Below are 26,648 nucleotides of genomic sequence, written 5' to 3'. Positions count from 1 at the left end.
ATATTAAAGTATTATATTTATTTTGCATAATCTATTGTCGTAAAACCACATAGATTAATAAACGACACTTCAGAGTTTCAGACGTCATCTTTACACAACGGATGTAACGGAACGTAAAATTTGTCATTCAAAAAAGTTGTTTTGTGCTGATGCACTTTGCATTTTGAAATTTACGGAAAACTATTCTTTTGATTCACTTTACAGACCCTTTTACAACAATTAACTATTGTTACAGACGTACAAGTCCACCTACATTTCAAAATAACCCAGTGTTAGTGCAAATCCCGATCATAATTGCTGGTTTCGTGTACATGAATGGGCCGTGTCGTGATCGTGATCATGAATTGATCATTTGAATCTCAATGAAAGTGCAACATAGCTGCGGGGTGGTGAAGTGTGAAGCTCGGCTTATGTCGTCAGTGTGAGTGCGTGGTGCAGAGATGGCTGACAACAGCTTCGTGTCCAAGCCGGCGCGGGGCTGGCTGCATCCAGACTCCGTGCTGGCTAACGAAGGAGTCACCTACTCCGTCAGGGTATGTACTTATTACCCTGTAACGTGGTACTGTACCTTATATACTTCTGACGCACCCTGGGCAGTCAGTAACAGATGCAAATCTGACTGGCTAATCCTTTCACCATAGTGAGGAACCTGATTAAGGTCTAGTGTTTGTTACCAGCACGATAAGAAGAAGAAGACCTTGTAAAGCCATTCTAATCTTACCATTGAATGATCAATAACTTTGTTATGAAAGAGCAGAAAGGTTCTGTATGTTGATTAAGGTAAACAAGCTGTATTTGTGTAACAGCTGTGGAAGTACTAAGAGTGTTTGTGTGTTACAGTATATTGGATGTATGGAGGTCCTGACTTCCATGAAGAAATTGGACTTTGACACAAGATCACAAGTTGCCAAGTAAGTAAACTGCATAGATCCTAAGATATGTAATATGATGTATGTAACCATTTCAGGTGTATTTAATAAAATTACTAATTTCTTGCAGAGAATGCATAGCAAGAGTGTGTGCAGCGGCCGGGCTGAGATCAGCTGACAAGAAGCGGAGGATAAGTCAAGCAGCTGCATGTGCCCTGGCGGCTCGGCCACAGATGGCACACTCCGGCCACAACGTCGCCCTCACTGTCTCCTCAAGAGCCATCGCTTTGACATCTGCCGAAGGAGGAGAGAATATCGCCCGTCATGACATGCCAAGAGTCTCATTTGCCTCTGGCGGAGACGCAGATTCCCTAGATTACGTAGCATATGTAGCTAAGTCCGTACCACCAAATGAAGTGCGAGCATGCTACGTACTGGAATGTGGAGGAAGATTGGCACAAGATGTGATTGCGACAATAGGACAGGCATTTGAATTGCGTTTCAAGGAATTCCTGACAAAACCATCATCGTAAGTTTTATCTATTATTGCATCTTTTTAAAGTTCAGCTTTTATAGATTACTAGCTGTGCCCGCGAGCTTCGCTTCGCCTTAAAAAGTTTTCCCGTGGGAATTCCGGGATAAAAAGTAGCCTATGTTCTTTCTCAGGGTCAACACTATATCGACGGTGGAAAGGCAGAATGTTTGAAGCGCCATGACATAAAATGTTCACCAGAGCAATTTAAAGTTTAAAATTTTCGAAAAAAAATCATATCTCTGTAATTATTCTAGCTATGGCTTTGAAAATTAAAATACGTTAAATTTAAATAGTTTTCTATGTAATTCTGTATATAAAATGAATGTACATATTCTATTTACTGTAATAAGGGACATAAGACATAGGCATCTGAAATCTCAGTCAGGTAAAATTGGCTTAAACGACATTAACATTTTAATAAAATACAAGTAAAAACAATTTAAAGACCAAGGAGATTTAACCATCACACCAGCATAATGTTTTATAATAATTTATGTTACTTTAAACATTACATAAGAATGAATTAACCGCCAAACTAAGGCAATTTATATCTAAGATGAATGACTTAAAGAATAAATGAACTTATAATTTGGACCTCAGAACTCGAGAACGGTTAAACCGATTTTGGTCTAGAAATATTTGTGGAAGTCCAGGGAAGGTATATAAGGTAAGAAGGGTCAGCTAGATTGAAAACTAAAATTTCATAATATCTGGGGGCACGGCAGTGCCATCCTTTTCTCGAAGCATTATTTTATTATAAACTTTATTAACATATTGTTCACCGCGAAATCACTTTAAGATTGAGATCCAAGTGATCAGGTTTACTTATTCATCAATTAATAATCATAATTCAACCGACATTTCTTCGTCCGTCTCTATGCCACCATTCTGTCATCGCCTTTGTCCACCTTCCGTCCTGCCTTCGAGCCAAGTGTCCTGCCGACTCCCATTTCAGTTCAGTGACCTGCATACTGACGTCGAAGACTTTTGTCTTTTGGCAAATTACCACGCTGGGAATACGGTCTGTAAGCAAAATGCTCAACATGGATCGCTCCATAGCTCTCTGTGCAACTCTGATTCGGTGCACAGTTTCCTTGGTCAGCGTCCATGTATCGGCACCTATGTTAGTGTAGGCAAGACACATTATCAATTATCAATTCATAAGCAGCGTCGCTCGCTTTAAACTATCTGTCAGATTCATACAAGATACGCTAGATTTGATAAGCAAGCGACGATGCTTTAGGATTGGTAATGTTTAGTGGTGGTAACCCCAAAGAACTATCACAATGTGAGTTAGGTCTCACCCGACAGCCGGACCGAGAACCAAATCGACCGACGATTAGTCGAAAATGGAGACACTTCTACATGTTAGGAATAAGAGGGTTGGTGATGTCAATAGTGATCACCACTTAGTCGATGGAAAAATCTGCTTGAAGATAGTGGGAGTTTAGGAGCAGACCACAAGATCTGCCAAAGGTGTCGTGTCGTGTAAATAAGCTGCAGGACCCACAAGTTAGAAGATAACTTAGTATCCAGATCGACAACAAATACCATCTACTAAGTCTGGACGAGGTCTCATTCAAAGATCAAAGGTCTGGCATCAAAGACGTGTTGCTAAAAATTTGCGAAGAAATAATAAGGCACAAGGAACACTTAAAGAATGAATGGTATGTCTAAAGAAACATGGGATATGATCAACCATCAAGGAAAACTTAACGTCGAACTAGACGACCATTCTAAAGAAGCACTTGCGTACGATTATTTTCTTTGTGAACTTAATATCAAACGAAATTTAAAAAGACAAACACTGCTAGGGGTGACTCTATGTCCAGAAATGAGACCACAACCATCGGCTGCCATAGAAAACATGAAGGATCTATACAAAGCATCTTGAAGAATATTGCAACAAAACCCAGGATATCTCCTTGTTACTATGGAAGATTGACTTTCAAGATGGTATGGCCACATTGCCGAAGTTTTTAATGATCCTAACCACCACCTGAGGAGTTGGATGCAGATGCAAATATACCAATATCATCTTGTATCTTGATGCATAATCGTAATCATTATGATTAATAAAATCGGCAGGTCGCTAAGGCTAGTCAGAGGCCTTCGGGCGGCTTGAAAACGTCTGACAGTTGGGTTGCCCACTTACCCGACAACTCTCTCAGCACAAGATTGCTTGTGTTCGAGCCCACCAACCCGCGCTAGGCCAGCGTGGTAGACTAGGCCTAAACCATTCCTTCATTGGAAGGAGACCCGTGCCCCAGCAGTGGGGATGTAATGGGTCGTGATGATGATTAATGATGAGATTTATGACTATCCTGCATCTTGACAGAAATTTAAATATCCAACCCCCAAATAAGACGAATTGATACGGACCATACGATCGCCGAAGAGTGGCAAAGTTCGTTAAAATACTTTATTCTGAAAAGTATGGGATACAAACAGGTCGTGGTACTCTTGGTCACTCACTTAAAACGTGGCCTTCTATTTAGTATAATTACCTAACAATTATCAAAATCGGTTAAGTTCATCCAGAGTTTTGCGCTTGGGAACACATTTTCGGTTAGATTTTTATATAGATAAGAAATGTTGTTTCTGACTAGATTTCGATGTAGGTTAATTATTTAAGAATAATTTTATTTTTTATATATAATTTTTATTTTGTATAAAAAGTAATGTCATGTTATTACATTAAAAATATTTTACATTAAGAACCATATTGTCATAGAAAAAATATTTTATAAAAAATAAATATTTGGTTTGATCCTTTTAGAGAAACGTTAAAATTCCCTACTTGCATATATACAGCAATTTAGAGGAAAGGATCCAAGTGCATATTTTTATTAATAACTCAATAAATATTAATTATAGCAACACTATTATTTAGAACCGTAATATAATACCTAGACTAGATATTATAATTTAATGTAGTTATCTGGTGATATAATAAAAAATATTTATAGTTTTATACTGGCGAACGAATCTGAACTGTCGCATAGACGCACGTCCTCTCACAATGAACGTCCCGGCGGGGTACTGAAGCGACACCTTTCCAACCGGTCCTATTTATATATTGGCGTTTTCACGCAATATCCTTCTGAATATAATAATAATATAACAGCTTAAACACCATAAACCACGTCATTGCGATTCTTTTGAATTGTTTTATATCACTTATATCAATTATCTACAAATCGCAAAACACCGCTTAAATGCCAATTGTACCATTAACCAGATTTAGGTAAAGTTGTATTAACCGCCAAAGGCCGCGAGTAAGACTGACCGGTAAAATGGTTTAAGTGCCAGTGAGGCTTAAATTACAATTACGTAAAATATATTAAGTGCTTTTTTGTTATTTTTGACAAGAAGGCATTTAGTTTTATATCCATTATGTTTTATTTCGCAATCAGGTAGGTCGCTTAAGTAACTAATGATACAAATTCACATTCATCTAAAATGAATTAAGTCACAGTGTTTTACTGTTTTAGTAAGGGTAAAATGTTTTATATAACTTTATTATTGATCATGTATGTTTGAACATACAAATGACTAAAAAAGTGGCTCTTAATACAAGAAAAAAGTATTAAGATTTCCAAAATCACTGATGTCTTAAGCGCCAAAAAAGTGCTCAGATCGAAACGAGACCCGCACCATTCGAAAGAGAAAAATCAGGCGATTCCAACGGTGTATATAACTCATATTCGCCAAAAGTGGCGGATAAAACATTCTGCCTTTCCACCGTCGATATGTATACCAAATTTCATTCAAATCCGTTCAGTAGTTTTGGCGTGAAAGAGTAACAGACAGACAGACAGACACAGTTACTTTCGCATTTATAATATTAGTTAGGATCTGAATGCATTAGGCAGCGTTCCCACTACGCCGGACCGGCAGATCTGCCGAAAACTGGACACCGGACAGAGTGTTCACATTACATCGGATCCCGGAAGAAATTCAGACAGTTTCTGCTTGAATATCCATGCTCCGAATGACGTGAGTGGAACACGGGCGGGGCGAGGGGAGCACGAGCGGGGCGAGCGGGGGACAGATACCGGCACAAACTCGTTCACATTACTCCGGGCCCGGTCGTTCTACCGGAAATTCGTAGTGACAAAACGTTCGGTAGAAATGCCGGGCTCGGCAAAAATGCCGGACCCGGGATAATGTGAATAGCTTCATATAAATTGTACAGCCACTAGCTCTTCCGGCAGATTTACCGGCGCGGCAGATCTGCCGGTCCGGCGTAGTGGGAACGCTGCCTTATCTGACATTATTTTTTAGTATTCATAAAAATAAAATAAAAGTGGTAAGTGCAGGATACAAAAGAATTTTATAAAGCTCAGTAAAGGTCAAGTATATAAAAATAAAAACAAATTGCCAAATATGTGCTGGTCACTGAATCATACATTCATATTTATAACATGATGGTACAGTTCTAGTAGCAACAGATAAATTGATATGACTCACTGTGAGATACATCCTAATAGAGGAAAACTTCAACAGTGATGTCTCATTGACTATCAGCCACAAGCTCATATCAATTTACTGGACAATTGCTCATTGAACCATTCAGAAATTATTATTACTAAAACACTCTAATATTTACACCCATATCTGTACATTTAAAGTTAGTTTTCTTTACTACTAACTATAGTATTCATTTACAGTTATTTATTCCACTACCTATGTCATATAATCCGCTATACTTGAAATATTAATTATTTAAACAACTACAGAATCAGATTATTGATACTGTAAATTAATCCTTCGTTAATATTCATAAAATGTATCAGAATGTGTGGAACACAATAGTTAGTAGCTACTGTGTTACCTTTTGTCTATCAAACAAAAAATAAACATCGCACTTTCCCATTCCAATGACGAATGTGCTTTTGTTATATTTTGTAGTTTTTATTGTCTCAATTGAATGCATAGTTGATCGCATTGTTGCTACGATGGTGTAATACATAGCATATCAATTATATCTATTGCAATGTGTATTATGTCATATTTAAGATCAAGTAAATAGATTTCACTTGGAATGTTGAAAGGAATGCAACCAGTCTACTAGCTTGTAGCCACATCTAACCAAAGTGTAGACTGTTGATTAAGATAGAAATGTTGTGGTATCTACCCATCTGTGTAGCTTTTTTGTGTGATTCTAAATTAAATACTTTAACCCGTAATCCATCTTGAGGCACAGAACTGATATCACATTGGTAGCAAGCAGCTGAAAACCAGCACTGTGACCTTTAAAGTCTACAGCACGAGCTGGTGACTTTTAACACCCTGGACAACAACCCTCTCTCTCACTCACTCTTTGTTTTGTGTTTTATATTGCTTGCAGTATTCATTGTTTTCAGTGTGCCAAACATTATGTTTCATCATCAAACTGTTACCAGGCTATTCTTGCCCAAGTTCATACAACTTTTTTAACCAGCCTACCACCTCATTCCAGTCTGAACGTGGGCACCCTCCCCTGCGGCGCGGCGGAGGAGCGCGACTACTACAACGACATGCCGGGCAAACTGCCGCCCGAGCCGCGCCCGCCGCCGCTCACCACGTGAGTCTTACTGCTGTAGCAATAGAGGCGAGAGTGCACTACTACACGACATGCCGGGCAGCCGCCGCCGCTCACCACGTGAGTCTTACTGCTGTAGCAATAGAGGCGAGAGTGCACTACTACACGACATGCCGGGCAAGCTGCCGCCCGAGCCGCGCCCGCCGCCGCTCACCACGTGAGTCTTACTGCTGTAGCAATAGAGGCGAGAGTGCACTACTACACGACATGCCGGGCAGCCGCCGCCGCTCACCACGTGAGTCTTACTGCTGTAGCAATAGAGGCGAGAGTGCACTACTACACGACATGCCGGGCAAGCTGCCGCCCGAGCCGCGCCCGCCGCCGCTCACCACGTGAGTCTTACTGCTGTAGCAATAGAGGCGAGAGTGCACTACTACACGACATGCCGGGCAGCCGCCGCCGCTCACCACGTGAGTCTTACTGCTGTAGCAATAGAGGCGAGAGTGCACTACTACACGACATGCCGGGCAAGCTGCCGCCCGAGCCGCGCCCGCCGCCGCTCACCACGTGAGTCTTACTGCTGTAGCAATAGAGGCGAGAGTGCACTACTACACGACATGCCGGGCAGCCGCCGCCGCTCACCACGTGAGTCTTACTGCTGTAGCAATAGAGGCGAGAGTGCACTACTACACGACATGCCGGGCAAGCTGCCGCCCGAGCCGCGCCCGCCGCCGCTCACCACGTGAGTCTTACTGCTGTAGCAATAGAGGCGAGAGTGCACTACTACACGACATGCCGGGCAGCCGCCGCCGCTCACCACGTGAGTCTTACTGCTGTAGCAATAGAGGCGAGAGTGCACTACTACACGACATGCCGGGCAGCCGCCGCCGCTCACCACGTGAGTCTTACTGCTGTAGCAATAGAGGCGAGAGTGCACTACTACACGACATGCCGGGCAAGCTGCCGCCCGAGCCGCGCCCGCCGCCGCTCACCACGTGAGTCTTACTGCTGTAGCAATAGAGGCGAGAGTGCACTACTACACGACATGCCGGGCAGCCGCCGCCGCTCACCACGTGAGTCTTACTGCTGTAGCAATAGAGGCGAGAGTGCACTACTACACGACATGCCGGGCAAGCTGCCGCCCGAGCCGCGCCCGCCGCCGCTCACCACGTGAGTTTAGAGATTTGGGCTAGACATATAAGGCGAGAATGTAACTAATACCGGTGTATATCGGAAGAAACTGCCCTCATTGACTCCGCTCAACACGTGAGTCTTATTGCTAGAGATATACAGGGTGTTGCAAAATTGGTATACTAAGCCGAAACCTACATGTACAGCATGTTATATCTAAGCCCGAAACTGAAATCAGAATTTGGAAATTCGCGAAAAAAAAAACCATAGTAAAAAGTCACGTGACCAACAAAGTTTCTATGGAAAATGAAATTTTTTTTTCGCGAATTTTCAAATTCTGATTTCTGTTTTGGGCTTAGATATGACATGCTGCACATGTAGGTTTCGGCTTAGTATACCCTTTTTGCAACACCCTGTATACATAAATGATCAGAGGCTTGGACTTGAGTCTTAGCAATAGACTGCAGACCCGATTATATGGTCACCAATATTACAACATACCTCTGCGTAGTCCACTGTCTACCCCACAAGAGGGTAAGTATATTATTGTATATTTGTAAAAGTTATTCATACTTGACGACCGAATGGCGTAGTGGTTAGTGATCCTGACTACTGAGCCGAAGGTCCCGGGTTCGATTCCCGGCTGGGGCAGATATTTGTTTAAACACAGATATTTGTTATCGGGTCTTGGATGTGCCCGTAAAATGGCAATAGGCCCGCCCCATAAAACATAACACTCTGGCGAAAAGTGGGTGCAGCAATGCACCTCTGCCTACCCCGCAAGGGAGTACATTAGTACAAGGCGTGAGTGTGTGTTTTTTTGTGTTTTTATTCATATTTCATGTCTTGTAAATAAGATGATCATACTGTAACTTGTAACAATGTAATTAAATCCATACTAGGAACAGCTGCTCGGAGTCGGCGCGGCACTACGTGAACCAGACGCCGCCGCCGCGCACGCCGCCCACGGCGCTGCTCGCCAACCACCACACCGATATCTTTGACATGCGTGAGTTACATATTATATTCAAAATGTATTAATTGAAACCTCATGTTATATGAGGTTTAAGTAAATTTATTATGAATGAAAAGATGTTCTGATATTATATCTCAAAGTTGGAGAACTGATTACCGCACGAGCATCTGAATCCTACGGCAGAGGAAGGTCAAGCGAGTCGTTATGACCGATGTCAATCGGAGTAAGCAATGGTTATAAATGTTGATCAACGACTTGGTATAGGACAGTTAGCCAACAGTGCTTGAATTAAGAAGATTTACAAAGTGTAGGTATGTAGGTAAAATAGTGAACAAGCCAGTTATCCTAAACACTCTAAAAATAAAATATTGTGTTATTTCCTATGCCTTCAATGCTGGGCAACTACATCGAAAACAGTACACTTACACTGTAATACAAGGTCGAAAAGTCATAAAATAAGACGAATAAAACGTTACAAAATTTTAAATACCAATCTATCCAAAAACAGTAAAGACAACCACTTGTCCTCATAATCTTATCTCCTTATCACCTTCCAGAGCCATTCACAGCAGCCCCCATGTCCGGCACGGCCGCGGCGACGCCCCCTCCCCTTGCCGCCCCCGCGCAGGCCGCATTACTGGCTAATGAGCCCTGGTTCCACGGACCCATCTCCCGGACCGCGGCTGAGAAGGTAACAATCATCATCATCAGCCTATAGCAGTCCACTGCTGGACGTAGGCCTCTCCCAAAGCACGTCACTGGATGCGATCTTTAGCTTTCCGCATCCAATCATAACCAGCCACCTTTCGCAAGTCGTCACCCCATCTCACCGGAGGGCGTCCCACGCTACAATCTATGACTAAATATTCTGTAGTTTAGAGAACCCGTCTCCCGGACTCTGCCGCTGAGAAGGTAACAATTTTACTACTTTAGCAAGGTTACTGAGGAAAGGAAGAAACATTTCAGACCATTAACAGCAGCCCCCATGTCCGGCACAACGAGCCAACGAACTGCTGGCCAACGAGCCCTGGTTCCACGGACCCATCTCTAGGACCGCGGCTGAGAAGGTAACTATCACTAAATATTCCTTAGTTTAAAGAACCCATCTCCCGGACTCTGCTGCTTAGAAGGTAACTTGTTCCCCTCTGAACACTTGGTCCGACTGCTTAGTCCGACTGATCGGACCAAGTGAACTTTTTTTTCCTATTGGTTCGAATCATCGGATGAATAGGAAAAGTGAGTCCACTTTGTCCGACCGATCGGATCAAGTGAACTATTGATCTCCGGCTAGATACTCCGGCTGGTTACGATTGGATGCGGAAAGCTAAAGATCGCATTCAGTGGCGTGCTTTGGGAGAGGCCTACGACCAGCAGTGGACTGCTATAGGCCAATGATGTAATAAAGTCTCACTGTTGTTCTCTTTTTTGTTGTGCTTAGAATGTTTTTAGTTTATGTTTTTTAACCTATAGTTCTTAAGTTACCTAAAGTTCCGAATAAAGTCTTGTTTGATTTCTAAAAGTTGTCTCACTATTCTATTCTATTCTATTCTATTCTATTCTATTCTATTCTATTCTATTCTATTCTATTCTATTCTATTCTATTAATAAGCAGTCGGACCAAGTGTTCAGAGGGACTTGTTCATTACTAAAAAAATATGAAACTTTAAAAATCTTTATTCATTAAAATATTGTAAAAAGTTAACTTAGCGCCGGGGTCCTGTGCTAAGTCGAGACCTGTATTACAAAGACCCCGTCCCGTCGGGATCACATTTCTATTTTAATGATTTTAAGGACAACTACACCAGGGATACTGAGGAAGGGAAATTCAAGTATTCTAATCAAACTTGATTTTTGGATGTGATATATGTATTGAATTGAATCCTGCGTCCATCAATAGATCAGTGCTGGCTGATTATGAATCAAATTGAAATTAAATGGACAAGAATGGGACAAGGTGAGCGGCTATATGGTCCCACTGACGTTTATGACTCACTGACACACCCCACTTCATGCCTGCATTTTACGAACGAGTTTTTATGGAAATATTCAATAATATAATGTCCTAAATACAAATATGATTAATAATCCATGTAATCCAATCTTAATAATTATAATTTCCCTGTATCTCTTCGCAGCTAGTAACAGAGGAGGGCAGTTTCCTGGTGCGTTCATCAGCGGCGTGCGCGGGGCAGTACGTGCTGACTGGGGCGCGGCGCGGGCAGCACAAGCACTTGCTGCTGGTTGACCCTAACGGAGTGGTTAGTATTGTGGCTGTACGCATGTGCTGAGTGGGAGAGGTTTAGCTGTAGTCCGTGCTGACGCAGGTTGACCTTAATGGCCTGGTTTATACAGTTTGTTAAACTGAACGATAAAATATAAATTTTATGCTACATGTCTGTGATTTTTGATATGTTCAAATAATAACGGCATCAACCTCACAAAAATGTGTGTTATAGATTAGTTATTAATGTGATATATGTATCTGATTTATGTAATAGTAAACCCATCGGCTATAAGCAACACTACAAAATATCATCAGAACCACTAAGGTTTTATGGGATTCTTGAATAAAAACTTGAGATTTCTGTTATTTCGTTTATTGAACTTATAAAGCACACGTTTACGGCAGAACACACAGTGAAGGAGAGGTTGCATAGATAGTGCTGCCACCTAGTGACAAGAATTCGAACTATAAACTTTTACTTTTTTAATACTCCCACTAAAAGTTTAACAACTTACAATAACAACATCTCACTTTCTGACTACTAACAATGGACAACATTTCATTTTCTTTACCCTATATTTTTATTAGCTATTCGGAAAGTTTATAGAAAATTAGAGGACCCGTATTTTTTTATTTTGTATATTCATTAATTTTTGCATGTTATTTTTAACTTTAAAGTTAATTATTTTAAAACCGGAAGTTACGTCACATATTAAGCTCAATTTTTATTTTTGTCTATTGCCTTAGTCTCGAAAAAAAACATAAATGACACTGACAAGTGACATTTAAACTTTGTTTACATGCCAACCACAAATGGGTCATTTTCAAATGACATTGATATTTCTGATGATACAAAGTACTTATCATGGAAAAAAATAAGCAGAAGCATTTTTCAGAAGCATTTTTTCAGCTGTGTAGGGGGTGGCATGCTCTGGGACATATTATATAGAGGTCATCTTTTAATACGTACTAACCATTTTATATAATAAATAAAAAAAATAGTCAGAAAGTGTCAGAACAGAATTTATGAAAATGACCCAAATAAACAACAACGTCACGATAAAACGTCAACGTCAATCAAAAATGAAAGTGACAGTTACTTTGTTTTTAAATCTATAGGCTATGATCATAAAAATGCATCGCACCTGATGCATGACGTCATCAGCACTTTTTTACTATTTTATGATTTTCTCGAAAATGATACATCCAAAAAATACAAAAACATTTTTTTTGTGGCCTTTAGAGCTAAATCTCGAAATGGTTTTCGATTTATAGCAACTATAGTTTTTTGAAATGTTGTCCATTTTAAATACTTGCTTAAAACTAACAATGGTACAAGATATGACTTCTCAGATAAGCAAAAACTTGAGCAGGCAGAGGTTTAGTTAAAATGTCTGCTAATTGTTCATTACTTGGTACATACTCAACCTTAATGGACAACATTTCAAAAAACTTAAGCTGCCATAAATCGAAAACCATTTCGAGATTTAGCTCTCAAGGCCACAAAAAAAATGTTTTTGTATTTTTTGGATGTATCATTTTCGAGAAAATCATAAAATAGTAAAAAAGTGCTGATGACGTCATGCATTAGGTGCGATGCATTTTGATGATCAAAGCCTATAGATTTAAAAACAAAGTAACTGTCACTTTCATTTTTGATTGGCGTTGACGTTTTATCGAGTCGTTGTTGTTTATTTGGGTCATTTTCATAAATTCTGTTCTGACACTTTCTGACTATTTTTTTAATTTATCATACAAAATGGTTAGTACTTATTAAGAGATTACCTCTATTTAATAATTCCCAGAGCATGCCACCGCCTACACATCTGAAAAAATGCTTCTGTTTATTTTTTTACATGATAAGTACCTACTTTGTATCATCAGAAATATCAATGTCATTTGAAAATGACCCATTTGTTGGTTGGCATGTAAACAAAGTTTAAATGTCACTTATCAGTGTCATTTATGTTTTTTTTCGAGACAAAAATAAAAATTGAGCCTAATATGTGATGTCACTTCCGGTTTTAAAATAATTAACTTTAAAGTTAAAAATAACATGCAAAAATTAATGTATATACAAAATAAAAAAATACGGGTCCTCTAATTTTTTATAACCTTTCCGAATAGCTAATAAAAATATAGGGTAAAGAAAATGAAATGTTGTCCATTAAACCTAACTCTACCTTTTCCCTAATGAAATTATATTTTACATCTATGTGTTTAGTTCTCTTGTGATAAGAAGGATTGTTAATCAGTTTGATGGCACTCTGGTTATCAACACACAGTGTAATACAATTATAGTTTTCACCTAACTCTGACAATAATTGTTTTAACCACAATATTTCCTTAGCCGATTCACAAGCAGCTACAAATTCTGCCTCAGTGGTAGAGAGAGCAATGGTCTTTTGTTTTTGACTACACCAAGTGATTGGTCCACCATTCATTTGGAAAATATAACCTGTAGTAGACTTTCTCGTATCTACATCACTAGCAAAGTCGGAATCTGAATACCCGATGAGATCATTGCTTTCTCCATACTTAATAAAATAATCTTTAGTATCAATTAAGTACCTTATTACACGTTTAATAGCATTTACATGCTGCTGACTGGGATTATTCACATATCTGCTCAATACATTTACTGCAAAACATATATCAGGCCTGGAAACAGAGCACAAAAACAACAATGAGCCTATAGCTTCTCTGTATGGAAAATTTGATGTACTTTCATCTTCATTCTTTGAAATGACAACATTTACATCTGCAGGAGTACTTACTGCATTTGCATTACACATAGAAAACTTCTGAATAACCTGTCTGATGTAATCACTTTGACAAATACATATACAATCATTTAATCTTTTGATTTCCATGCCCACAAAATATGTTAAATTTAATTCTTTAATTTTAAATTCTTGTTTTAAACAGTCAATTATTTCTTTTATAATTAATTTACTCTCAGATACAATCAGCGCATCATCAACATACAGTATTAATATAACTTTGACTTGCTTAAAGATGCCTACATAAATACAGCTATCAGCTTGACATTGTATAAAACCATACTTCTTTAAAAAATCTGTGAATCTTTTGTTCCAACATCTAGATGCCTGTTTTAAACCATACAATGACTTATGTAATCTTAATACATATTTACTATTTATGTGCAAACCCTCAGGTATACTTATATAAATTTCTTCTTCAAGGTAACCATTAAGAAATGCTGTCTTAACATCAAATTGTTGAATTTCTAAGTTATACTTTGCTGCAATAGAAAGAATAATTCTTATAGAATCATACCTGGTGGTTGGCGAAAATATCTCTTCATAATCAACCCCTTTTATTTGACTAAAGCCTCGTGCACACAGACGAGCTTTATAACGAGAAACTTGACCGTTCTCATCTTTCTTGATGGCAAATACCCACTTAGTAGTGAGGGTTCGCTGACCCGAGTTTTCAACCTTGGACCAAGTTTCATTTTCTTCTAATGCCATTAGTTCTTCCTTTATGGCCTCGGACCATTCTTCCTTCTGTGGACTTTCCATTGCCTCTTGATATGTCTGTGGCAATGATAACTCGACAACATTTGCCTCAAGTTGTCTATTTCTTCGTGGTCTCAAATTTACATGACACGGCTCTGTATCTTCTATTTCTTGAGATGGCTCATAGGTAACATCATCACTGTTACAACTCAGCATACTATCTTCATTTTCTATTGATGAGCTATCCACCAGTGTGCTGTCTTCCACACTTATCTCTGCCAATTCTTGGCTATTTCCATCATTTATGTTGTCTTCATCACTAATACATATCTGTGCCATATTTTTCTTCATTTGCAGAACTTCATTTTCATCAAATATGACATTTCTTGACACTTTAATCTGTTTGGTACTCATGTTGTACATTCTGTAATTGGTATTATCATACCCCACTAGTATCATTTTCTCACTCTTCTTGTCCAGCTTAGTTCTCAGCTGATCTGGAACATGAACATAACCAATGCTGCCAAATACCTTCACATGACCTAGAAGTGGTTTCACTCCGTTCCATAGTTCATAAGGTGTCTTATTTGGAGTTTGGCTTGAAGACGTCCTGTTCAATATGTAAACTGCACAGTTTACAGCTTCAGCCCATAAGTTCAACGGGACATTTCTTGCATACAACATGGAGCGGGCACTCTCCACTATTGTTCGCAGCTCCCTCTCTGCACGACCGTTTTGTTCAGGTGTGTATGGTGCTGTGAACTCATGAAATATGCCTTCTTTCTCCACATATTCCTTGTATGCTTTATTCACATACTCTCCTCCATTGTCTGTGTGAAGTATCTTTACACAATGGGCAAACTTGTTCTTGATAATAGCGTTATATTTCTTAAAGTAATCTAATACATCACTTTTATTTTTCATAAAATATACATGCCTGTAACTTGTAGCTGCATCTTTGAATAATACAAAGTATCTCAGACCTTGAACTGACGTGTGACTCATAGGACCGCAGACATAACTGTATACTAAGTCTCCAGGCTGTAGTTCTCCTCGTATGGATTTTTGAAATGGAAGCCGACTTTGTTTTCCATATGCACATGCTTCGCAGACAAAATCACTTTCACTATTGTCAATGTTCAAACCTTCAATAACATTTTGGGCACTCATATTCAGTAATTGCTTCAGGTTAATATGTCCAAGTCTTTCATGCCACTTTTTAATGTCACTGTGAGCACTTTGAACTATGTTACAAGAGTCCGGTATCACTGTTTCTATTTGTAACTTATACAAGTTGTTTTCTGTAATTTTTGCACTCATCACTACTTCTTTTTCTTTATATATTAAAGCATTGGGGTGCTTCTTGATGATAGTGTACCCTCTGCGAACTATCACACCTTCAGAAAATAGGTTTCTTCTTAAGCTAGGCACAAACAATACACCCTGCAGCATGCTGTGCTCCCACTGTCCATTGACCAATCTTTTTATCATAACTTTTCCTATACCCCTGACTTCGACAGACTGCTTGTTTCCTAATGTTAATGATTTTTGATTGCATTGGACAAGCTCCTCAAAAAAATCCTTTCTAAAAGTCATATGAGCAGATGCACCGCTGTCCAAGATCCAAGTATTCTCTTCAACTTCACTTAAGTTGGTTTCTACATTAAATGCCAACATTGTATTTTCACTGGTTGGTTTCTTGGTGCCTCTCCTTGGAGCACGACATTCTCTGGAGAAATGACCTCGCTTCCCACAGTTGTAACACTCAAATCGATGTTTGGTGGTTTTGTTTTGAGTCGAAGTACTAGCACTGGCCTCTTTCTGATTCTTCTGTTTTGTATTTGCAACCAGAAGGGCTGTTTCCTGTTCTTCTTCACATGTAATACTGGCTTCCTCATCCAACAGACGAGCAGTCAAATTTATGAGCGTCTGTTGCTTTGGATCTAAAGACATCCATGCTTGTCGCAATGATCTATACTTGGTAGGCAATGTTCCCAATATTTTTGTTATGATGGCCAAGTCACTAACACTCTCACCACTGTCTTTCAGCTGTTGAGCCAAGTTTTCTACCTTTAAGATGTGTTCAGCTACACTGTCACTTACAGACATTTTGTACTGGTAAAACCTTTCATGAATCAGCATTTTATTTAATTCACTTTTCTGTTCATATATTGATTCAAGTTTCAGCATAATTTCTTGAGCAGTTTCACAGTTTTCTATTAGCGTGATTTGCTTGAGATCCATCGACGAGGTTAAGATGTACATTGCCATGCCATCCTTTTTTAACCAGTCACTTTCGTTCGTTGCTGGTTTAGGTATTGAAATATCTATTCCATTAGCTTTTAAGGCGCACTTAACTTGAAATTTCCATTGTCTAAAGTTGGTTCCAATGATTTCAAAAGGAAGGATAGGCCCTTCAGAACATTTTACTCAAACCTTCTTCATACAAGCAAAATAACTGTCATCTGTCATAATTTGTTTGAACTATGTCAGTGCCTAGCAACTATCTTGACGATGTAACCTTGTACGTGCGTTAATAATTTACCATCCCGGACATTGTTTTATTATTTGCAGGCGCCATATCAATAATTTAAGACAAATCCAACTACTAAAATTAAAACTGTTTTGGGCTGTAGACCTGTAGAGCGTCCCGTACAAATGGACTAAAAATCACGCTCCAAAACGTAAGTGTGTGCAACAAGAAAATGTTCTCGGAGGGTAGTCAACAAAAAATGACGTACGCACAAGGTTACAGCGCGCGGCCATTGTAGACTTTGGTAGTAAAATAATTATCACTTTATAATGTGTTTATTACTTAATTTAATGGTAATTACCGATGATACGATATTCGATGTTTCTTTTTGACCTTCGTATAATGGTTTTTGCAGCCTTTTACAACACAACTACATATTTATCACAAGATTCACAAGACCATCTCTCGGCCACAGACAACTGTCGACTGAGGAGCGTTGGCCCTAAAATAACGATTTTAGGGCCAACGCGCGGGTGCCATTTTTTTGAGTGGGAGGCCCTGTCCTTACGCTAGTAATATATATGTCAATGGTTGGTTCCATCAAATTTTTCCACACTCATTACACGCGACGACGCCATGGCCATATTTGAGGTTAGCCGGTTGATATTTACAATTATCTTCGTTTTCTTAGCCGTTTTCTTCTGTTCTCTAAGTTTCAGAGCTTCCTGGGCCCATAACCTATTAAGGTTTTATGGGATTCTTGAATAAAAACTTGAGATTTCTGTTATTTCGTTTATTGAACTTATAAAGCACACGTTTACGGCAGAACACACAGTGAAGGAGAGGTTTGCATAGATAGTGCTGCCACCTAGTGACAAGAATTCGAACTATAAACTTTTACTTTTTTAATAATCAGAACCATCTTTCTTCTATATAAGCCAATTACTAATTTCCCCCTCTCCCCCTTAGGTGCGAACCAAAGACCGCGTGTTCGAGAGCGTGCCGCACCTCATCAAGTACCACTGCAGCAACTCGCTGCCGATAGTGAGCGCCGACTCCGCGCTGCTGCTGAAGACGCCGGTGCCGCGGGACCCGCGCTGACCCACCAGGGAACTGCTGGATGATATAGTGAAGAAATTGTGGCGGTAAATGGACTGATTTGAAAGAAAAACGCAATTTTAAGGTTAAAAATTTCGGTGTTTTAAGGGCCTTGGGGCTATTGGCGCCCTCGCTACGCTCGGGCGCCTTACTACGTCACGCTGTCTCAAATCTCAATAAGCGGGTTCTATAGACTAATTTCAAAGAAAAACACAATTTTAAGGGTAAAATTTCGGAGATTTGAGTCCGCCGATGTATTAGCGCTCTCGCTACGCTCTGGCGCCTTATTAAGCAGGTTTCAACAGTCCGAGCCCTTATGACAATATCCTACTACCACGGGAATCGAGTAAAAACTAGTTTAGAATACCTACAGTGTTAATAGTATCATTTCGGCACGTGGCTACGTAAAACGGAAACAATCGCCGCCATCTTTTGAAACGTAACTAACACACTCTCACTACAATATAACTACAAAACTAGCAACTCGCTGCCCATCGTGAGCACGGACTCCGCGCTGCTGCTGAAGACGCCGGTGCCGCGCGACCCGCGCTGACCCACCACCCAGCTTACTAGAGAGGTGCTCACTAGAGAGGTGCTAGATGATATTGTGAAGAAACTGTGGCGGTGAATGGACTGATTTGGAAGAAAAACGCAATTTTAAGGTTATAAATTTCAGTGTTTTAGGGTTCCCGGGGGTATTAGCCTTACTCTGCGGCGAATTAAAAGAAAAACATATTCTACATATTTTAAAGCTTCCGATTTCGATGTTTTTAGGGAGCTATATGCGCCCTATCTACGCTCACCTGACTCTGCCATTCATCATTCATCCAACATATCGATACCTAGGTAAAGCATTGACACAAAGTGGTATTTGATAGTAAAATTATAACTTTAAACAAAACGCATCTTTAAATTATCAAAACATTCCTTCCATTCGAAAGCATTTATTTATCATTACGATATAAAATACAAATAATCTATGTAAAAAATAAATATTATTAACTGAACGTGTGCACTGTGTAGTTGAATATGTACTATATCCACTCTATCACCGCTATACATGTTATTCAAGCCAATGCTAAAATAGTTCTATTTACGAACATAACATTCGACGGCACCGTAGCCTAGGCGGTAGTGAAGCTGCTTCCGAAGCTTGGGGCCGCGGGTTCGAATCCCGCCCAGGGCAAACATTCGTGTGATGATCATTTGTGTTTGTCTTGTATCTGGTTCTCGTTTATCTATTCAATATGTACCTATCTATCTATGTATCTTTGTAGATATATCAGCTGTCCGATCCCATAACACAGGTTCTGCCTAGCTTGGGGTTGGATGGCCTTGTGTGAGATGTCCCCACATATTTATTTATAATGTTTCTTACAAATATACGAAGTAGGTGATTTTAAAATGTGTGTCCACGGAATTGAATGGGTTAGATATTAAAGTATGAGAATTATGACATACATAACTCTTATACATAATTATGTATATGGTAGAGAAAATATACCCCCTATGTATGGTGAATTCAGCACTTCATTTATAATACCATATTTAATAAAAATTATCGACTTAATTGGTGCATGAAACGTGACGAAAATGTGTAATACTGTGCCTCGTCTAGGGTTAGCAAAACTATGTAGTAAGCATTGTTCTTTAATGTCGTACACAATGCTGTACAAATTGTAAAATTGTACTTATACAACGTGCTCGATTATATTATTCATTTACCAAAGTGGCTAGCTGCCATATTCGCTTAGTTTTAATTTAAGGTAATTTTACGTTTTCTCTTCATATATATCGTATACTTAATACCAAGTTTAGTATGTAAATAACGATTCCATGCAATCATTATGCCAAAAGTATAATAAAGTTATTTTTATACTCACGCTTTACACTGTTCTTGTATTTACTTTGAGGTTTTTTTAATAAATTAAACATAAAAACTTCAATTGCACCAAGCACCAGTATTTTGTAATGCTTCATCATCTGTTTCACATAAATTCCAAAATATGTAGGTACTATTAAACTGAAACTCACAGTAACATAAGAATGAATGTAGAATCTAAAGCGTAGGTGCTATATAACCCATATACCTAGATGTTAAAATATATACTATACAATAAATAAAATGTAAATACCACTTTAAGTAATCTCATCACATTACTTTGTTTACAAAACATCCCTATATTTTTATAAGTGTTTTAGCCAATTTCAGAGAGGTATGTTTGGTTGTTTATTGATAGCACATGAAACGAATCATTGAATTTAATTAATTTGATCCAATTACTTCATGATGACACATATTATTATATAAAATATGTTAAGTATACTTGATGAAAATATTTGTCTTGTATAAAAAAAGCAACGATCTGTTATGGCACTTATTCTTCAAATAGTTGTGAGTTCTATGTGATAATAATATGTTGCACAAATATTCTATCTTTACAATTTTTATCATTATCAATGAAGTTTAGTTTAAGTCTATGTTAGTAGATAAAAGCGTATGTATAGCTAAATGTTGAATGTGATTTAATAAATTACTATTTTGTATATAAATGGCGCTTTTAATTAAACAACTTCAAATTCCAATGAAAACTATATAGCAATAATTGAGTTCATATAACTTATTAACTGTTAACTGATACTAGGTCTGGACTTATTATTAATTCAAAGAAAACAAAAAGCTGTATACTTAATTCTTTATTTAAAAATTTAATATTACAGTATATTCAATAAACAGTAAGGTCATAAATGGCAGTAATGTTACAATTTATCACTTAAAAATATCGACTTTCTGTTACAATATCGATCCGAATCTTTCACTTTTACATCAACTCTTGACACCGAACCAAAAAGTACATTCAACATCGAGAAATGTCACTAACACATGAATAAATTCTGCAAGAGAAACAACAAACATTACTTCGGTGTCGAGAGAGGCCCGTGCCCATAGGCGCGACCGCGGCGCAACGCAAGATAAGTACACTTTCACTGTAAAAATATATTGTCTAAAAATATCTCTACCTAAAATTGCAGTCACATTGTGTCGCGACCGCGGCGCGCACTATGAATACGGGCCTACGATTACTGCCAACTAAGCTTACTCCCTTCATTAACACCGATCCATCAATATAATCTATAATACAATCCAATTTTAAGTGAGAGAGAACACAATTTTTCCCTAAAGAAAAATCTAATACTATAAGTTTTAATGTCAATGAAAATAAATTATTATGTCAGATCCTAAACGTTATGGGAATATGAAATGCGAACATAGGTTGGAGAAATATCCTTCTCATTTGGAAATGATGCTGGTACACCGTTCATAGGTATTAATCCCAAGTTGCAGTCTTCTTTCAAAGGTTAAATACATCAGTGTACTTTTCGTTAAAATTTAACTACCGCAGCTCTACCACCGCTCTCAAAATTCAGCATTTTGTCTATAAAACTTGGGAATATTTATATCTAAACGGCACACCAGCATCACAGCAACTTCGTGTAACTTTCCTAAGAGTACATTCTTTGGAACGATGCAGCACATTCTCTGGCCCTCCTAAAACACAGGGCCTCCATCCGTGCGACGCTTACTGCTAATAATTAACTAAGAGTCGGTATAAATCAAACTAGGTACGGCCCTGTGGTCTAACCATGAAACAACGACTACCAAATTATCTTAAGATTCGTAAGAAAACTAGTTGTGATTTGGTAGTCGTTGTTTCATAGTTTTTCCACTACCCTACTCTTGATAGTGACTTCGGATATCTTCGTTGGTACTCGGAAATCTTCGTTTTTGCTTATCGACGCGCGATTCTTTCATTTATTATTCATCAAGTGTATTATTTATCAGTCTGGGAGATTTCAGGATCCTTTTACATATTTCTAACGGCACAGTAAAAGAAGATACCCTAAGTTCACTAGCAAACAAGAAAAGGTGCCGTGAAAAAAGGAAATAAATAAATATGCCTCTATACAAAAATAACACATTTAAATCTGCAGTGAACACCTGAGCTCTTATAGAATATCGGCTGTCGCCGTGGTAGACTTGTCGGGTAACTTGGATCCGTCCATAATGAATGCGATGAGAATGTCAACACATTCTGGAGGAGATAATTTCTTGATAAGTCTACCACTTCGCAGCCGGCGGCGGCCCCCTACTCGAGAACCATTCCACTAATTATACTACCGCCGCGACTACGCACGCCGGGCCGCCGCACGTATCTAAACATTACACTAAATCGACGACCGCAATTGACTTCACTCTCACATGTACAATAGTGATCGCAGTGTGTATAAACGTCCGTGAATCCAAAATTACATATCTTACACTTTAATTACACCAAAAATATGCATCTTCACATTACACCTCCACTCTACCGACGTGCGGAGTGCCTAACAAAAATAGATCGAGGAGATTACTTTTATACAAAAAGCACGCAAATTTTGGTCGAAAACGACATTCATACGGACGCGACACGTCATCGCCAAGCATTAAACCTACAGCCGGGCGGGCACACTCACACAATTAAATACAGGTACATCTGCGCCCCTCCCACCACCCGCTCAGTCGGGGGCGGAGACGTGGGCGAGGGGGTGCGCGGGGGGCGCGGGCGGGGGCGGCGGGGGCGGGGGGCGGTGCAGGGTGAAGGCGTCGTACACCTGCGCGAGCTCGTCCACGTGGTGCTCCTCAAGGCACAGGAAGCCGGCCAGGTCGGGGGCCGCTCTACGGGCACACGCTAGACAGTGAACCACGTGCCGCTTCTCATGCTCTCTTACTAACAACGCATGCCACACCTCCCTCTCACAGACACCGCAGTAGTGACTCGCCTCTCCTTTAGCCCTGCCGTGGAACCTAATCGGCACTCCTTTAGCCTTAACAGCAGCCAATGTCCCCTGCGCGGCCCGCAGCGTCTGCATAAGGCAAGTGCGCATGGCTCTATGCAGCCTGGCATCAGATACACGGATATTCCTCGCCAGGTTCCAGGTCAAGTGGACCATGGGCACGATGGACTTGAAGCTCTGCAGCTTGTTCCACTCGTACCGCTCGAGGGCGAGTGAGTACTGACGTGCGGTTAAAGGCCCGACGTTCCACGCGATGTTGTTGCACCAGCCCGTCGCTTGCACCTGGAATGGATGGGGAAGTTATTGCTACTGGAGGAAGGAAATAAAAGAAAGTGTTTTGTTGAACGGCTAATTCTGCCACAGCCTTTTCGAATATATCGAACCTACACTTGTGTATTGTAGGGCATCGGCATTTCACAAGATATTATGCTGCATAAAAGTTTCTATTATTGTTCGTACCACAATACAGCGCTTCATAAATAACTAAATGTGTCCATTTTTATTTCTTAGACCAAATTTATAGCTAAAAGCCTGCTTTCATATTTTCATTAATTGCAGTCAAAAATCATATAAGTAACTCACCCAATGCACGCATCCAGCGTTAACCCACACCAGATCCCCCGGCCTTTGAGTGAACCGATACACCGGCACGCCATGAGCTCTCAACTCCTCGGGATCCGGCCACCAACTCCCATGTAAATACGACAGGCCGTGGCGGGCGCAGAGTTCATTGACCCCGCCCCAGTACGCGTCGGGCACGCCGAACCACTCGCAGTCGCCGGGCCCGATGTTGATGTTGATGGAGCAGAAGTTGTTGTTCTCCTGGTGGCCGGGCGTGCGGCTGCCGGGGACCTGGGGGAAGAGGTTAAGGTTAAGGACCATTCGATAAGGATGAAGTGTTAAATAATGTTGTTAGAGTGAGTTATATAGAGAGTAGAGGAATTGTGTAGGTGTTAACTTAGCACCGTAGTGTTCTTTGGAGGTCTTCCTTACGTACTTCAGTGAGTGATAATTATAGATGGTATGCTGTGAGATGATGGTTGTATCTTCAATTAAAAGGCGCAAAAATTGCTATAATTTTATCAACCTTCATAACAAATTATCTCATACAACACTTCTATCAAAATTTACTTCATAAAACGAAATTCATAATATATTTTCGCCGATTTACTCATTATTCACGCTTAAATCCCACTCACCTTCATATAAAGCTGCACGGTATTCATCCCCAGTATCACATGTCCGACATGACTCAGCATATTCGCCGCCGAGGCCACTCTCGCAAACGCCGGCAACTTCTGCAACTCCGTCAACTGAGCTCGCCATTTCTTCTCATCGGACAAGTCGACGTTGGTGCCGAAGCTAATAAATTCACACTTAAAAACTCACCTTCATATACAGCTGCACAGTATTCATGCCCAGAATCACATGTCCGACATGACTCAGCATATTCGCCGCCGAGGCGACCCTCGCAAAGGCCGGCAACTTCTGCAGTTCAGTCAGCTGAGCTCGCCACTTCTTCTCATCTGATAGGTCTACGTTGGTGCCGAAGCGCAGCATGCGTTGCCCCTTGCGGCGCTTGACCGGGCCTGACTCACGCCCGTCCGAGTCGGAGAGCGTGCCCGGGTTGGACCCGGCCGGACGCTCGCGCTCGTCGCGGAGGGACTCCTGGGGGTGGATTGAGATGGAGTTGTTGATTGTGATGTTGGAAGAGTGGTGGAAGATGGAATTTGTTGCTTATTAAAATGGAACACCTTTTTTAGAATTAATAAGGTAAATTATCATAATTCACAATTGTGCTTATAAGTTTCCTACATAAAAGTAGAATTAAGTCGCAAAATTTTGGCTACTTTGATTTAATTAATGAAAAGAAACAAGCATCTATCTGTATCAGAACTAGTGAATTTTACTTTCTTTATAGATTTCATCTTTAGTATGTCATAGATACTTCCATCAAATTTATCAACACTACTTTACACATCATTAGTAACTCCAGAACCCTCACCTGAAAGCTCCCCGCCTGGTACTGCGCATACTTCCTCACAGTGGTGTGAGAGCGGTGCGACGCACACGCCCACACCCGGCGCCTGCCGCTCGGGTCCCAGTTCTCATCAGCTGACTGCATCAGCTGAGTCCTCACTTCCACCGCGTGTTCTGGCCAAGCTTCGACTAAAGTTTTGGTGGAAAATAGCCCGAGGTCCAGTTTGAGAGCCGCTGTGAGGCCGCGGACTACGGCTATTGGGTGTTTTAGGCAGAAGTCCTGGAATGGGGGAAAGTTGGTTTGTTAAGTGTTGTTTGGGGGGGAAATCTGCATTTCATATAGTATAGTTCATGGGACAGTTATTTCAAAGTACCTAAATAACATTTTGATTATGCCATGACATGATTATCATGACGTAGAAAGTTAAAATAAAAAATACTTTGATGCTTTTGAAGCTAACCTATAAAAATTTTGAAGTTTTGTTGAGAGCTATAAAAGTAAAGCTACAACTGTTCTATATGTACTGTTTCTATTATGTATGTAAGTCTTCTTCTTCCTAGCCTTGTCCTTATTTAGGATCGGCTTTTTCGTCATGTGTGTATTGGGTCAATGTGTAATTTACTTATGTTTTTCAAGACATAGTTAGGCGGTGTATCGTGTTAGCCACATTTTAAGACATAGTAATTAGTGGTGTATCCTGATTGCCCAAGAATTTTTTTTAAAATCTTCATCTCTCACCTGCAACTGAGGCGAGAACGCATCCCGTTTAGACTCCACAAACACAAAGGGCGCGGGCGGGGCGAGCTGCTCCGCGGTGAGGGGCGGCGAGGGGACGGCGGGGGGCGCGGGGGGCGCGCAGCCGTCGCCCAGAACAGACCAGGCTGTGGGGGGGCCGGGGTTGTCTCTGTGGAGGTGGGAGTGGGTTGGTTAGGAACTGTTTGCTATGGGGGTTGGCATTTTAGGAGAAATTTAAGCAAGTTATGTTCGTTCTCCTTCATTCTTGCTACTCCTCCGTTCTTTCCATGGTTATAGCAATGATGGCAATGAAGTATACAAGATTTGAACTGAAACAGTGCTCTTCATCAAAGTTCTTGCTCAAAATCAGGTGAACCCATTTATGTGGGTTTCTTTTCTTCCAAGGTTTTCAGTTCACTATACAGAGTTTCTTATCTGTTATTCACAAAATCGCTTTAACCATTAAAAAGTTACGAGTTTTAAGCAAGTTTTTAACTAAACATCTTCACCATAAAAAAACAAGCACTTACTTGCAAGCATCAAATATCTGCTTCGAGCTCATGCCTATATTGAAGGCTCTGGGCCTCGACGGGTCCGACTTGAGCGGCTCCAGCTTCACCACGGCCTGCCGCCCGCCCAGCACCGCCTCGCTGGCCGCTGGGACACTCATCTCTGTGAAGGGTGGAAGGTTTATTGTAAAAAAAAATACATGTGTTAGATTGTGGCTGGTCTTTCGGCCGTCTACAGAACCAGAGTTTCAGAACTGGTTACATTCGAGGCT

General features: G+C 40.2%; 2 protein-coding genes across 4 annotated transcripts in view; one reads left to right on the top strand and one right to left on the bottom strand.

Moving 5' to 3' along the window:
* Positions 1–115: 115 nt before the first annotated feature.
* LOC105391294 (SHC-transforming protein 2) lies at positions 116–18,356 on the top strand. Of its 2 annotated transcripts, none has more exons than XM_038113109.2 (8): positions 116–533; positions 841–911; positions 1,000–1,398; positions 6,869–6,973; positions 8,965–9,071; positions 9,596–9,729; positions 11,174–11,296; positions 18,187–18,356. In XM_038113109.2, the coding sequence occupies exons 1-8, from the start codon at positions 441–443 to the stop codon at positions 18,316–18,318; spliced, it is 1,164 nt and encodes a 387-aa protein (XP_037969037.2). In that variant the 5' UTR covers positions 116–440; the 3' UTR covers positions 18,319–18,356. The 2 variants fall into 2 exon arrangements, with proteins under 2 accessions (XP_037969037.2, XP_037969040.2); XM_038113112.2 differs by having other exon boundaries at positions 117–533; positions 8,971–9,071; positions 18,187–18,355.
* Positions 18,357–20,997: 2,641 nt separating this feature from the next.
* LOC105391295 (lysine-specific demethylase 6A) overlaps positions 20,998–26,648 on the bottom strand; it is a 28,084-nt gene continuing 22,433 nt past the window's right edge. For both annotated transcript variants that reach the window (XM_048633081.1, XM_048633082.1), the window contains 6 exons: positions 26,398–26,539; positions 25,871–26,036; positions 25,157–25,411; positions 24,541–24,819; positions 23,734–24,003; positions 20,998–23,433 (listed from right to left, as the gene is read on the bottom strand). In XM_048633081.1, the coding sequence (XP_048489038.1) occupies positions 22,873–23,433; positions 23,734–24,003; positions 24,541–24,819; positions 25,157–25,411; positions 25,871–26,036; positions 26,398–26,539 (1,673 nt within the window). In that variant the 3' untranslated portion in view covers positions 20,998–22,872. The remainder of the gene's footprint in view (positions 23,434–23,733; positions 24,004–24,540; positions 24,820–25,156; positions 25,412–25,870; positions 26,037–26,397; positions 26,540–26,648) is intronic.

Source organism: Plutella xylostella, chromosome 5 (genome assembly GCF_932276165.1).
Source record: "Plutella xylostella chromosome 5, ilPluXylo3.1, whole genome shotgun sequence".
Taxonomy (NCBI): Eukaryota; Metazoa; Arthropoda; class Insecta; order Lepidoptera; family Plutellidae; genus Plutella; species Plutella xylostella.
This window is presented reverse-complemented; position numbering and strand designations above follow the sequence as displayed.

Excerpts from the sequence above, each read along its gene's own strand:
- LOC105391294 (XM_038113109.2), top strand. The coding sequence starts at position 441 with ATGGCTGACAACAGCTTCGTGTCCAAGCCGGCGCGGGGCTGGCTGCAT. Across the intron at positions 1,399-6,868 it reads TTCCTGACAAAACCATCATC|TCTGAACGTGGGCACCCTCC; the intron begins GTAAGTTTTATC and ends ACCTCATTCCAG. Across the intron at positions 9,072-9,595 it reads CACCGATATCTTTGACATGC|AGCCATTCACAGCAGCCCCC; the intron begins GTGAGTTACATA and ends ATCACCTTCCAG.